Source organism: Lepisma saccharinum, chromosome 11 (genome assembly GCF_977018435.1).
Source record: "Lepisma saccharinum chromosome 11, izLepSacc3.1, whole genome shotgun sequence".
In the NCBI taxonomy this organism is placed as follows: Eukaryota; Metazoa; Arthropoda; class Insecta; order Zygentoma; family Lepismatidae; genus Lepisma; species Lepisma saccharinum.
Genome location: NC_139239.1, coordinates 34,467,163 through 34,482,465, shown reverse-complemented (window position 1 = coordinate 34,482,465; position 15,303 = coordinate 34,467,163). Strand labels below are relative to the sequence as shown.

The window sequence follows — 15,303 nt, the reverse complement described above, 5'->3', positions numbered from 1 at the left end:
CTCCCTAGGATGTCTTTTGAACACCATACAATAGGAGGTCAAGACAAGAAGACATATCTATGGCAAGGCCTTTAATTGTTTTTCAGTTTATTTTTAAGTCTATTGTATGCTCAGAAAGGGCCATCAGGGTCATGCTGTCTAAAGTGGAATCAGAACCACTGTGCAATGTGCCCCACTGAGGATCAAACCCAGGACACCTCGATTACAAGGTGAGAACATTACCACTATACCATCACGTATATGTTCATGTTATATCAATGTGGTGCAATGACATTAAATACTGTAATTGCATGATTAGCTTTGGTACAGTCATGGAGTTTTCGGTCTCATAATAACCACATTGCATACAGGATCATTACCATGCAGAAGTGTACATAGTGGAACTTCAATTTTACATTTATCAAGGTAACAACATGAAAAAAATTATAATGTGGGAATGTAAAATCAGGATTCCATTGTAGTACCATACAACCCTAACATTCAAAGTAGAGCTTTGAGCAATTTCTCAAATCCTTGGAAAAATAACGGGTGGCGCAGAGAAATGGCAAAATTTGAATGTGGAATTGGCAACACTGTAGCACCGGCATATGTTCGGGACCGATGCAACATCATTGAGGAGGCTTTGCCATTTAGTAATGATGCAGCATTGGAATGGTTCGGAGCGTGCTTTCGCTGTGAAAGCTTTTTATAAGAACGGTGATAGTGTGACTGCAGCGCAAAGGGTATTTCGGCAGCATTACCAGCTAGGACGTCATGCTCGTGTCCCATCGGCTCGTGCGATTACAACATGGGTGTGTAATTTCGAAGAAACCGGTTCAGCATTGAAGAAGAAGCCCCCAGGCAGAGTTTGAACAGTACATATACCAGAGTATATTGAAGCAGTTCGAGTTGCCATTCAAGGAGGCCTTGCCGCTCTGTTCGACAACAATCATCAGCCCTACAGTGTAGTCGAAGAAGCGTACAAAGAATACTGCATGAAATGAAGTTCCACTCCTATAAGTTACAGATTGTGCAGTAATTACATCCTGAAGACCCTGTGTTGCGTAAGAGAAGTTTTGCGAATTGGTGTTGGCTAAGGTTAACGAGGACGCCAATTTCCTTAACAATTTATGGATGTCTGACGAACCCCATTTCCACCTTAGCAGCTATGTTAACAAACAGAATTTCCGTTACTGGTCACAGGAAAATCCTTGTCAGCTTCACGAGCGTCCATTACATAGCACCAAGGTTACAGTATGGTGTACAGTGTCAAGTCATGGTGTTTTCGGCACTTATTTTTTTGAAAGTGAGGAAGGCATTGCAACAACGGTGACATCAGATCGATATGTTGCTATGCTTGAAACATTCTTTGCACCGAAGTTGCACAACACATATCTTGACACCGACAACATGTGGTTTCAGCAGGACGGAGCCACGTCACATACTGCTCAACAGTCGATGGAGGCGATTCGCAAATTGTTTGGAAGGCATCACGTAACGGTGACATTTCATGGCCTCCGAGATCCCCCGATCTCAGTGTTTGCGATTTCTTTCTGTGGGGACATCTCAAAAGTAAAGTGTACAGCACATGTCCTGCAACTATTGCTGAACTGAAACAGAAGATTGCAGCAGAAATCACTGATATTACTCGAGACATGATACAGCAGGTATTCCAGAGTTTCCACAGCAAACTTTCAGAATGTGTACGCGAGATGGAACACATCTTTCTAATGTAATCTTTAAGAAGTAAAGTGACATGTAGAATGATATGTAAATGTCATAGTTAATGGCATACTATGTACATGCATATCCATCATTAAATGTACTTTTTCCTGTGATTATTCATGCATTTTAAGTCAATTGAAATTTTGCTGTTTCTCTGCGCCACCCTGTAGAAGCACAGTTGCACTAAAAACACACATACCTGTTAAAATATATATTTGATTTCTCAGCTTTACAAATAGCAAATACATACTTTTTTAAAAAATATGATATAAAAGTATAAAATGTATAAATACATACAATCACATAATGCAAAATATGATATGGTGAGACTAGAAGTATTTAAATAGTAGTCATTCCTCTTCTCCAAGTAGGCACACCTCTGAGAGAAAAAAATGCAATTAGTGTGTGACATTCTGATGTGGATAATGAACAAGGAAACCAAGTATACAGTGTGTCCGGCTTAAAGGTATCCAAAAATACACAAATATATATCTCAGCAGATATTAAGATTTGTTGAAATAGTTTTTATTATGCAAGATAACTCATCAAGTTTTTATGGGTGTCAATGAAGTTCAATGTGGGCATGTTTTGATGTCAAAATGATACTCGAGCCATCACAAATGACCTCGAAAATGTGACAATACAAATCTTGGGAAAAATTTCCTACTGACTAAGCTTTAGATTAAGAATTCTTACATTATAATTTATTTTTAGCTCAGACATCCTGTATTGTAATTCAGTGTTATATGACAGGAATCTAATTCAGCAGTTCAATTTCATATCCTAGAAGGGGCCTCCCTGGTGGCGTACCGATTATGGTGTTACCTTGTTATCAAAGGGTCCCGGGTTTGATACCTGGTGGAGGCCCATGGTGGTTCGGATCCCACTTTAAACAGTAGATCCAGTCCCAATTGTGATTGTGTTTGATCGTACGAACAAGGGAGGTCATGTAAGTGTCCCCCGCAGATTTCCATGAAACGTGGCAGGTGTATAGAGGGGTCCAAAGGAAGAAATACGTTGTTTTTTTGTTTCAGCTAAAAAACTGTTTTAGGGGGCACCCCCCCCCCCCCCAATGTCAAGATGAGGACAAATTGAAGTGGGGATCTGACCCCTGTGTCCCCCTCTGAATTCCATGAAACTTGGAAGGTGTATAGAGGGGCTCGTGGAGTGGACATAGTGATATTGTTATGCGAGAGGTGACACCACGGGACAAAAACATTACTCTGTTGACAATACCTAAAGGATTGACTGGAACTCTCCGACCATTAGATGTGTATGGATTTAGGATTTGGAAAAATTTCGTGCAAAGGTTTTTCGATCTTGTCCTGTTACTACACAGTGACATTAATCTCCACCCACGCAATAACATTATCAAACTACAATCCCTCACACATAATCAGTTGTCTTCACCCAGGTTTCGACACGTCTTTCAATACGCACGGTATAAGAGTGGGTATCTTCCCGAAAGGCCACCTCCATTTCAGAATCCGGTGGCATTCTGTTTTGGTAGTGCCAGTAATCCGATATGTGATGCTTGTGGTGCAGTGGCAGTAATCAGATGTGCATGGTGTAACCGAACATTATGTTTAAATCATTTTTTTGAGGAGTACCACATCGCATTGATTGATTGATCGAGTTGGTGTTTTTTAAGTCCACTTTATGCACAGTAAGGCTAATCGGGACTGGACCTACAGTTTAAAGTAGGAACCGAACCACTATGTGCCTCCACCGGGTATCGAACCTGGGACCCCTTGATTACAACGTGATGATGATGATGATGCTATCAATGTGCCATCAGGGAGGCTACCTCATCACATTCATATGATGAAAAATGGCAGTATGAGAGAGACCATTAAAAAACTAAATTATTCAGTGCATTCATTTCAGATACTGTACTGATTATCTGATGCAAACATAAAATTAAGACCACATGCAACAACGTTAAGCAGCCTTTCCATTTGCAAAGATACACGAACATTTCTCTGTTCATGCATCCATTTCATCCCAGCAGCAGCAAGGGATGAAATGAACATGAATGCAGAATTATCCCTGAATCCATCGATTTTGCACAGTGTTTTGACATTTAATGTGAACTTGCAAAGCTTTGATTCCAGCTTCTGGAAATTGAAGCAATTTGCAAAATAGATCTCTTCTGTAACTTCTTTGCAAATAGATGACCCGTTTTAATAAATTACTTCATAAATACTTACAGATGAGGCATGTTATTTAAATGCAGATTTGGCTTCTCAGGTTTTTCGTCAGTTATTTCACATCTCTTTTTCCACCCCTGGGTAGGCCTCATTACTCTATCTTTATCCCTCTCTGCTGTAATCCCTACTTGCCGGGCCAACCTCTCTAACTGCTTATTCTTTCCTTTCTCCTTTGCAGCTTCTTTTAACTTTCGTTCACGTGCACGTTCAATAAAAACATTATTTTGTTCTCTGTAAATAAAAACAATACTATTTCAACATAGATGTATAAATACGAGGGCAAATCGAAAAGTCTTTGCCCCAATTTTTTTTTTCAGCCGAAATAATAAACATGCAGGGAAATCAAAATATAGGAATTGTTCTATGTACCTTGCATTATTTTTCCACATAGTCACCACAGTGGTTCAGGAATTTGTCCCATCACTAGTTTGGAGATGTCGCTGTTGTAAAATTCGGCTGGTTGATCGTGGAACCACCGCCGGACAGCGGTCTTCGATTCATCATCACAAATGAACCTGTCCTGCCAGGAACTTCTTCAGTGGACCAAACACGTGGAAATCACTTGTGGGGAGGTCTGTTCCAGAATCTCCCATTCGAATGACTGAAGTCTGTCGATGGTTCTGTTTGCCACATGAGGCCTGGCATTATCATGGAGAATAACTACATTGTCCACATCGAGAACTCCTTGGCACTTTTTTATGGCAGCTCGCAGACATGATAGTGTGCCACAATAACTGCCAGTGTTGATGGTGTCACCTCGTGGCATAAAATCCAGCAAAAATGGTCCTCAGCGATCCCAAAAGACGAATAACACTTTGCTGCTCATACAACTTGGGCATGTTGAGTACTACAGCTATCTTTGCAAACTGACAGCAGCGCTGTGCCACAGAGCAGCCGAGAGTTAACTCTGGGCCATTTCAGGAAAAACCTATTGCATTGAATGTATATCTCGGTTTCTCAATCACACTAATATTTCGACTGAAAAAAATAGGGGCAAAGACTTTTCAATTTGCCCTCGTATAAAAAAATTGCTTCATGAAACAATGAACAATACACTTTTACTGGAGTACTGTGAAATTTATGTCAATATTATTTGATCAAATAAATAATTTAATGTGATTTATATATAAATTACACATTTTCCAATGGAAGCAATAGTTATGTATGCCCAATTTCTCCCTGTTACATTCGCCATAACATATTACAAACATATGTGCAAAAACTATATCATATTATCAAGAATAAATATGCAAAATTTCATTTAAAAATGTGGGGACTACTGCATGAGATGCAATTCTATGACCATTTACCCCTTGCCTATACTTGCAGCAAGCCCCTCGTGGATTTATGACATATTCTATGTTTCACCTGGTATGTTAGCAAAGTTAGGGTTGAGCCGATACCACTTTGCTCAAATACCGATAGCACTGATAATATTACCCTTACTGTTTCCTACCAATAAAGATACCGACACTTGAAAACTGTTGTAATTCAAATCAGATCAGAATATTCATAAATCTAATCTATAAATTTTCCATTAAAACTACATCATAGAAATCTACCAAAGTTTTGCTTTAAAATACATTCATAGTTTCAGGTGAGATATCATTTAATCATAGATTTTATTTCTTCCCACAATATTGTTGCAAACATAACGAAAATTCTGAGTTTTGCATAATTTACAGGATATTTACTACACATGAAAGTGTCTTGTAGCATTTGCAGACCTTGGAAAAGTATCTGCCAGTATCGGTGATAAAACTAACCAATACTTTCTGATACCAATAGTATCAGGCTATACACACATCAGTATTGGTATCAGCTAATTACATCTAGTAAAGTGATTCTGAACTCTGGTGTTTAGAAGTAAACTGTACAGTCACTAAAAGGCAATAAAAGTGAAAAACCTACATCGTGAAATACTCGCTTCCCTAAAAGGCATTATGTGTGTGCCGAACTCTACGGTGAAGAGTGGATGTAAATAGCTAATTTTCAAAGACAACTTCTAACTCCGCTGTAGATTTAGGCAACACATGTAACACCTTGCAGAGAAGCAAGTATTTCAGGACTGGATGTTCACTCTGATTAGTACCTTGCCATTTGGTAGCAGACAAATGCATAAGGTGACATTTAGTCATTATGCCATCTTTGAAGTGCTGGTGACTGAATAGTTAGCGTAATCGGGCCTCCCCGATGGCGCAGTGGTAGCGTCATTGCCTTGTAATCGAGGGGTTCCGGGTTCGATACCCGGTGGAGGCTCAAGTGGTTCGGATCCCACTTTAAACTGTAGGTCCAGTCCCAATTAGCCTTACTGTGCATAAAGTGGACTTAAAACACCAACTCAAACCAAACCAAGTTAGCGTAATTATTGGTATCAATCTACATCCTACATTGTTTTTTATCATATGCAGGATGTAGCAGTATCAAAATTTATCTAGATTTATTTTCATTAAAATCATGATGCTCTGTAACCTTGGAATTTATGCAATATATTGAATAAAAATAAAAAGTACATATTGAACCACCAAAATAACAATATATAAGAATGAGTCTTAGTTTCTATTTACACCCTTATATTACTAAATGCCACAAAATGCTAGTTAACAACTTTACCTAAAACTTTTCATGAGCAGACTAGAACGTTTTAAAGCTTCCTCCTTTTGTTTTAGTGATCCCAACTCATTCAACATCTTTACGATTTCCATGTGTTCCATTTTTTCCCTTTTGTACTGTTCCACTTGCATTTGTTTTAATTCCTATTGAAAAAAACATGAATTAAAAAGTCTTAAGTTGTAAAAGGTTCAAAATTCAATAGCTCACAGGAAATGCTGTCCATATTAAGGTTTATATTTATTCATAAATTATCATAAATATAGTGTAGTAATGTGACATGTTTGTGCCAGGTTCAACAATAGAATATTAGTAGCAGAAATATCAATACATTAATACATGAACAGCATGAAACTATATTGGTATACAAATGACACCTCACAGGAAATTATTACGATTTGCGGTCAATTGAAATATAGATTCAGGAATCTATTTCTTTATTCTTGAATACGAAGTTGTTATTTTGTAAAAAAGCAAAATGTACATAAGTATACAAGGGCAAAACTATACAAAACAATAAACCAATTCAAACTGCCCAGTCAGTAAGAACATAAAATGGCACAATGGGTTTCCAAAGTGTATGCCGCAGCGCCCTGGGGCACTGTTACTGGCTTACCAGGGCTCCGCAAAGTGACACTCAAATGAAACTTACTTCCAAATATGTGCTTATTTAGTACTTTTTACAAATAAAAAGTTTCTGAATTTGAAATGTGTGTTTTTAATTTTTAATAGGGATGGGACCGATTAATCGGTACTCTATCGGTATCGGCCGATATAGGCATATCGGTGTATCGGTTTATCGGTAAAATTACCGATTATTTTACCGATCCGATATATCGATTATTTTCTGATAATTTAGTGCAAAATTCTGCCATTTTGTTGTAATTTTTATGGATAATATACATGCCCTACTTTCTAAAAAAGTAAATGTCTAAATATGCAATTTCTCTTGCACTGCAGTCACCTTGAAACACACATTTATTAAAGAGGTCAGTGAACCTTTCAGGTTCTTCAAGGACTATTTCTAATTTTATATCGGATCGGTAGAATATCCGTTATCGGTAAATTTTATATCGGTACTTTATCGGTATCGGCCAAATTTTCATATCGGCCCATCCCTAATTTTTAACTTCAGGCAAGCAACCTATCCACACTGAGCGCTGCCAAAAAAAAAAGGAAAAAACTAAGGGTGCCATGAAATGAAAAAGTTTGGGAACACCTGGTATAATTACTTATTTTTAATAAACTAGTATGAAGGCAGTATTTTAAACAAAAATATCAATGGTAAATTTTTCTTGAGTGATTCTTTCTAAGATGATTATTCTTGTGATCATAATGAATATCCACATTTTCTGAATATCCAGATGATTACGATGACTGATATCCAGATATCTGAATTGTCTAGATATCCATTTTTAACCCTTAAATGTAGGGTTGTGACATATTGTCACAGCAGGTAATTGCGCCAATGTTGGCTTGTGACATATTGTAACAAGCTGCTCTTTCTCGTAGTATGTTACTCTTTTAACATACTGTAACTTGGATAATGATCGGAGATACATGTTTTGAGTTCTGCATGAGTCTAGATGAGGTATCATTTGTACCTCTAATGTTCTTAGTTCCGGAAATATAAAATTTCATTTAGAAGCATGCAGAATTTCAAATTCCTGCTGAAAACATGCTTGGCGTTAGTGCAAATACCTGGAAAATTAGCCTCGGCATCTAAGGGAAATCAATATGCATCCTCAATCTGGATGTCCAGATATCTTGGTATACTTTTATTTGAGTATCTAACATCTGAATTATTCACATACTGTCACTACAATATATAGACATCCATCAATCAAATTATCTGGATGTGTGTCAACTGTATATCTGGATATACCCAATACAAATATTTGGATATCCATCCTGTGTCTATTTAGTTGTGTGTCACGGTCTATCCAGATAACTATCGACTAGATTACATTGGTAAATGTCAGCTGATTAACTGGATATCAGAAATAATAAGATAGAAATGAACTAAATTATGCAAATATCTATAATCTGAGATAAAAGAATATCTGTCTGGATTATTGGGATCATTTTCTTGTAATAAGTTTGCTCTTTACTAACTTCCCGAACAAGAAAATGTAATTGTTGACAATTTTTTTGGCATTGTTGCCACATACAAAGTTTACCTCAAAACGATGAGAAGAAATGTAGCTGTAGTGAAATTTTCACTACCAGTTACAATAATTTTATAGCAAAGCTACAGCTACAGTTTTAAAAATGTAGTGCCATTAGAGCCACAAATGTTGTAGTTAGCTACGGTAGCATGGTACTTCTGACCACTATATCTAATTAAACGAAGGAGGGTCAGATGAGATAGCTATCAAATGACAATAGGTAACACTCATAAGACACTGGAAATAGATGCCAGATCCACAGCAAAGATGCAGCTGACATGGAAAAACATGGTTCTTTCACCAGGCTTGTAGAAAGTTGTAGGGTTTGGAGTCGTGAGAGGGCAATGTGAGAAGGGGAGAGTTGGTAATGAGGATGAGGGGTGGGGATGGGGTTTGTTTGGTAGCCTTATTACGCGTAATAACTGTACTTTTGTCAATTGGGTAACTTTCATGATATGAAGAAATTTTTAAATGCCTAATTTCATGGATATGTTACTCTCAGAAGCAACAAATATAGCAAATATTGGAACAGATCATGCAAATAAAATAAATAATAAAAAAGTAATACCTGGCTCTTTTTCTTCTTTAAGGCCAGTTCCACTGTTTTTCTCTTCCCCTCCATTTCTATCTGGTCTTGCATCTTCTTTTTCTCCTCCTTAACTCTCTACAATATAATCAACAAACAAGTTTTCAAATTTTACATTTCAGTTTCAGAATTGTAAGTTCAATCACTACCGTGTGAACAAAGAAATGGAAATCAAGTTTTTAAAATCTTTACTATTTGTATACTGAAGACATGAAAAGTGCAGCTCATGAAGGACACTTAAAAGATCAACATTTTACAATTTCTCATGGGTATATTCAAGAACGGATGTGAAAAGCTTCAGTAAGATGCTTATGTATCCGTAAGAAATTCTTGTTGAATTGGAGATACAATCTCCCGATTACATCATAAAATATGTTTAACATTTAGCGAACCAGGGCTGCTCCTGCACAACCATTCCCTTCAGGTGGGTGCAAAAAAAATCGCAGCAAGAGAACTAATTGTCAGAGAGGTATGAAATCGTCTTCCCCTCCTCCGGAATGGTAGGACCTTCCAATAATGAAATAGAAGACAAAAAAACCTCAATGTATAAGCAAAGCAGTGTTGCCATCTTACAGCAAAAAATTCCAGAAAATTGCTTCTAGTGTTAGCCCTATCGATGCTGGATAGACAAAATTTGTAGTGAACCAAGAACTCTTCGAGGATATGTAATCTCTTTCCCAATATTTAAAAAAATTGAAATTATGCAACTGAACACACGGCCGTGAAAATAGGCAGTTGGGCAGAATTGTATTGGTGCCACGTCAACCGGGCTGTGTTGCCTAGTTGGAGCATCAGACCGATCTCTCTCAGGGGCACTTACAAGTCATGTTTGATACAGAGCTGGTGATCATTGTGAATTGAAAGTTCGTTACAGGCTGCAGAAATGGAGCCCCACACCTACACGTCTACAACGAGATCTTTCATTCACATAAACTTCCGCACACACAGGGTTGTGCTCCTACGTGGCAAAACTGTAAACTTCTGCCACCCGCCTAATTTCATGGCCGTGCATTTAATTTTAGAAAGTCATAATTTAGGGGTAATTTTGAGTTATTTGAATAAATAAATTCGAATTTCAGCGAATTTGAAAATTGCACGTCTTCCGCTGCACTTCAAATTGCCACACGTCGTGAACAAGGTTTTTTATATATATATATATATATATATATATATATATATATATATATATATATATATATATATATATATATATATATATATATATATATATATATATATATATATAATGGATAAAAGCAAGGAGGGCCAAAAGGGCTAAGTAAAAATCAAATAAGGTAAAAGGAAACACTCACCGGACAGTAGGAAAATTCAAAATTTTCAAATTTTCGCTAATTTATAGCATCATCGGTGTGAGAAGAAACAGAAGACGGAACCGTATATATATATAAAGTAAACCATGTCAGCAAAAACTGTTAGTTGAAGAGTATTACTCCATTCGTGTGTTGCATCTCATATTTTATTTTTTGGGGGGATTGATATTTTCAAAATGCATTTGTTAAAAATAGAATCAATAAATATATTGTCTTGTCATTCCGGTATGTCATAACTTTGTATGACATAAATACATGTTATTTGTTGGCATGTAGCTGTGTTTTAATTTGAAAGTGCATAATTTGGGTGGTTTCATTTGACACCAGCTGTCCTCTAAATGTTAATGTTTGTAACAACCATAGATTAAAGAATTCTACAATGCAAGCAATATGTAAACTCTTGTTCATATAAAGTGGCACATTTCAAAGGGTTGAGCAGTTGAAGTATGTGCCACTTTATGTGAACAGGAGTGTACATAAGAAATATGTTTGGGGATCTAAGTCCGAAGTCTGACTATCATGGATGTTATACATATGATTGATTCTACAAATCCATAAAAAAAACAATGTTTCCACATTTCACATTTCCACTTTCTCAAGGTCGAATGTTCATTTAACATGGCTTTCGAATTTTCCTTTTTAACCCAACCACAAATTGGATGTCATAAAGTAATAAAATGTTGAATCTTAAACATGTTCACTGTATTTGTCCATTTCATATTGCAAAGAACATATAAAAGTGATGAAACACTGGGCCAAATCAATATTGATATTAGTTGTTCTTAATGTGCACAGTACCAACTTAGTAAATATAATCACCCACTTTTTCTGAAGTCAAAATATTATAGCAATCATGGAAAATGTATGACTGTTATTTCCTCCATGAAGGTTGCATGGCAAATGTGAAACATGAAAGCTGGTCTTCACACGTTGAATATTTTATGTATATATCTCAGATTATTATTTTTATCACAATACAAATGACATAAAATAACACCTTTTCACTTCTCCCACAAAATCCCTATTCCTAAATCCATTGGTGCTGTGCATTGGTCAGAAAGCACAGATTAACATTTTGAAACAGTCTGTACAAATACCATTATGCTTCTAGTGGCTAAACATACTTATTAGCACCACAAGTACAATTTTAATAATGTTATAAGCCCCCCACTCCTATCTTCCCTTCCATCATTCCTCAACTCAAGATGTTAATAGGAAATTGTGAAACACATAAATTTCAAATGTTTCTTACTGTGACTTGTGCATTTTACATTTTATTATGTTTCATCCACTGCAGTGTCAAGAAGACATTTTAATAAAAAAAAAAAAAAACATTTAATCTACATACCTTCCATTCTTCGATTTGCAATTTTGTGTCTATTCTTGATGCCGATTTCGATCTTGGGCATTCTAGGTTTGTTCTCCATGTTTCTTCATTTGCTGCAAGTGAAACCTCACTCTTAGAAGTTTTCAGTTTACTCTTGTTTCTTGTATCTCTCCAAAGTGATATTGCTTCTTTATGATCTTCCTTCAGCTGTAGATATTTCTTGTACCAATCCTCATGTTGCTTTATCTTTTCTTGGGGTATATCTGTGTTAAACAAATGTATTTAGTTTCACCAACCATAATATTAGCTAATGTTGTGTGCTGGTGATATTGTAGTATTATTTTTTGGAAAGCCCTTTAGAAACATACTAATTTTCATTAATATTAACACTGATTTTACCACCCACCCCTCTTTCCCATGCCCCAAAATTACCTTAACAGCCCACAATTTTTTTTTCACAAAGACCCAATTTATGGTTATTTTGGCATATACACATGCACCCCCCCTAAATACGTATATCGCCCAATGAAAAATTCTGGATAAATCTCTAACAACATGTAAGTACTCCACTGCTATCATATGCATCAGTTTACCATAATTTTACTTCAAAATAATCAAGAATTACATTGAAATATATTAGCTGTCATTTAATCACAATATCCATTTTTTCACACAATACTGGTGCAAAATATATAATTTTTCAGGATATTCAGACTTCGTGAAAGTGTTGAGTGACATTTTTGAGGACTCTGCAAAATAGACAAAATCCAGAAAAGTATTCTTGGAAAAATTTCAACCAATCTTTTCCTTTCTGTACATTAGTATTGGCTCAGTCATAACCATAAGGACAGAGGTGTGGCATCTGTTCTAGATTTTTACTGCTTGTAGTAAACGTATACTGTATAATGACATACAGAGGATACTCATCCATTCTGCAAGCACAAATTTCATGACTTTTCCAGAAGATTAAAGTTTCAAGCATTTCTATATTCTATTAAGTTACCTAAAACCGATTTACAATATATTTTTAGTGGGAATATGAACATACAGTGACACAAAAAATCTGTTTCCTTTTTGTTTGTTTGTTTTTCAGGGGGACCAGGAAGAAAAACATCATATGTGGGGAATTGTGTAAAATCCAAGAAAATTTTGTAACATTTTTGCACTTTTGGGATCAGGAATGCTCATGGAGTTCCACTATACTGGATCCACTTAAAAGGGATATTTCCTTGACTTTCTTACTCATAAGGTAGATTTATTTAAATTCCTCAGGTTTTCTAAGAGAATCCTGTATTCTTCTTTACTGAGATATTACAACTGCAACTCACCAGGAAACTCCTTATGGACAGCATCTATTAAAGCAGACTTGTTCTTGTATTTATTTCGAAGACGAACAAAGAAGAGATGATCATCTTCATCCCATCCTCCTGTATGCCCACCATACTCAAACAAAAAATTTTGGAATTCAAGCACTTCCTGCAATAAATCAAGACACAGAACTTCAGATAAGATAAATTATCAAACTCATTAAAAGTCATAAATTTTATTTAAATCATTCATAAGATCTGAAGATGTAGTTAAATCATCCATAAGATCTGAGGTAGTTTCTTTTATCTACTATAACACCCTTTACTTTCTTGAACAATTCTGGCATTTTCCTTTTGTTTTCATGAATAAACAGGTATAATTCACAATCCATGTCTCCCAATGGCATGATGTTAATGCTGTCACCTGTATTAAATGGATCTTGGGTCCATTCCTTGAAGGAGGCACGTAGTAGTTCAGATTCCACTTTCAACTGTAGATCCAATCCTGATTAGTCTATCAGAGCAAGAAGGGACTTAAAAACAGACAAACAAATACACTAGACTCTCACTAATCCGCTCTCTAGTCACTCAAGCAGAAATGACGTGCACAACAATGAATTATCGTGTTCAACAATGTTGTTAGTTAAAAATGTTAAACAATGCTATACATACGTACAGTATTTGAAATTGTGACTTTCTTACAGTAAAGTTCAGTACATACTATGGCTTCTAAAAGGAAACACGTAAAGTACAGCCTGTATAGTCCCTATGTGTTTAAACTACATAGTAGTACGTAATTTCCAACCCTCTCAATAATCTGGCACTTCCGCGAATCCGGAACCCATATGTGCAAGGAATGGCCGGATTAGTGAGAGTCTAGTGTAATTCATATTCCACAATTTTGTAAAGTAAATGTCTGAACATGGCATTTCATTTTCTAAGATAAAACCCATACCAGGTTCTTCACGGACATTTATAATCTTATATCAAATTGATACAATACTGATTACTAATATCGTTATTGGCACTCTTTTAGTATCGGCAAAAATGTCATATCAGTCCATCCCCAACTGTTATATGTTCCATGTTTCTTTGATGAACAGGGCTTCATTATCTCCTGCTGGAGCCCTAATTGTCGTCTGTTGTGAACAAGGGTTTCTCTTCGTTTTTGTCATTATTACAATGTAAAAGTAAACAATATCAGCAAGAAACAGTGTTTGAAGACTGTTAACCCATTCATATGCTATATCTCATAATTTTTGGGGGGATCAACATTTTCAAAATGTGTTAAAAATAGTAACAATAAATATGTAGTTTTGTCATTGCAGTATGTCATACCTACCTTCATATATATATATGATATGGATGAACACAAAAAGGCATAACTGTAGTTTCCAAGAAACTAGGTGTTACTTGCTGCCACATGGTTGCAGTTTCATTTCAAACCAGTCATCCTGAAGCACATAATTTGGGTGGTTTTGATTGAACCCAGTTCTCTAAAGATTAAACCTTGGGAAAGGCATGACTATATCATTATGTTTGTCACATCATCTACTTAATCAGTTCATCATTCATCCTCATCATCGTAATACCTTCACAAGGTATAAATGTGATTACAATAACCGAAATAGAAAGAAAGAACAAAAAAACACAAACTATGGCAGAATCATAACTATAAGCAAGGAAATCCAAAAATACATTTTCTTCAAATCAAAAATCACTACAAATATGCAAGTCCATTCAAATATGTACAAGTAAATAATAATATAACCCGTGGCTCTACAGCCCATAAGGGCCTTGGCCTATCTCCCTCCCACAATTCTACCTAGAGGTATCTTCATACTGGATATCTTCAACTGGTAATCGAGTGACCTTGGGTCAGCACGTCGAACCTCCAACCGTCATAGGAGATATCCGTGACCGGGTTACGCTACTCACTCATAGCTCCCGAATTTCTTCACGATGGTGGGTTGCCACTGGTCCTATACACAGTCCGAAAACCCAGAGATTGAACCCAGGTAGACTCGAACATATGCCGCCCCACAGTCGGAGCCCAAAGC

At 36.3% G+C, this 15,303-nt stretch overlaps 1 protein-coding gene across 1 annotated transcript in view; it reads right to left on the bottom strand.

Moving 5' to 3' along the window:
• Positions 1-1,906: 1,906 nt before the first annotated feature.
• The window catches only part of LOC145995199 (coiled-coil domain-containing protein 112-like), a 28,417-nt gene continuing 15,020 nt past the window's right edge, over positions 1,907-15,303 (bottom strand). Inside the window, exons 6-11 of the mRNA XM_083131758.1 lie at positions 13,265-13,412; positions 11,958-12,199; positions 9,261-9,356; positions 6,528-6,670; positions 3,915-4,145; positions 1,907-2,083 (exon numbers count right to left, since the gene is read on the bottom strand). Of these exons, the coding sequence (XP_082987884.1) occupies positions 2,044-2,083; positions 3,915-4,145; positions 6,528-6,670; positions 9,261-9,356; positions 11,958-12,199; positions 13,265-13,412 (900 nt within the window). The 3' untranslated portion in view covers positions 1,907-2,043. The remainder of the gene's footprint in view (positions 2,084-3,914; positions 4,146-6,527; positions 6,671-9,260; positions 9,357-11,957; positions 12,200-13,264; positions 13,413-15,303) is intronic.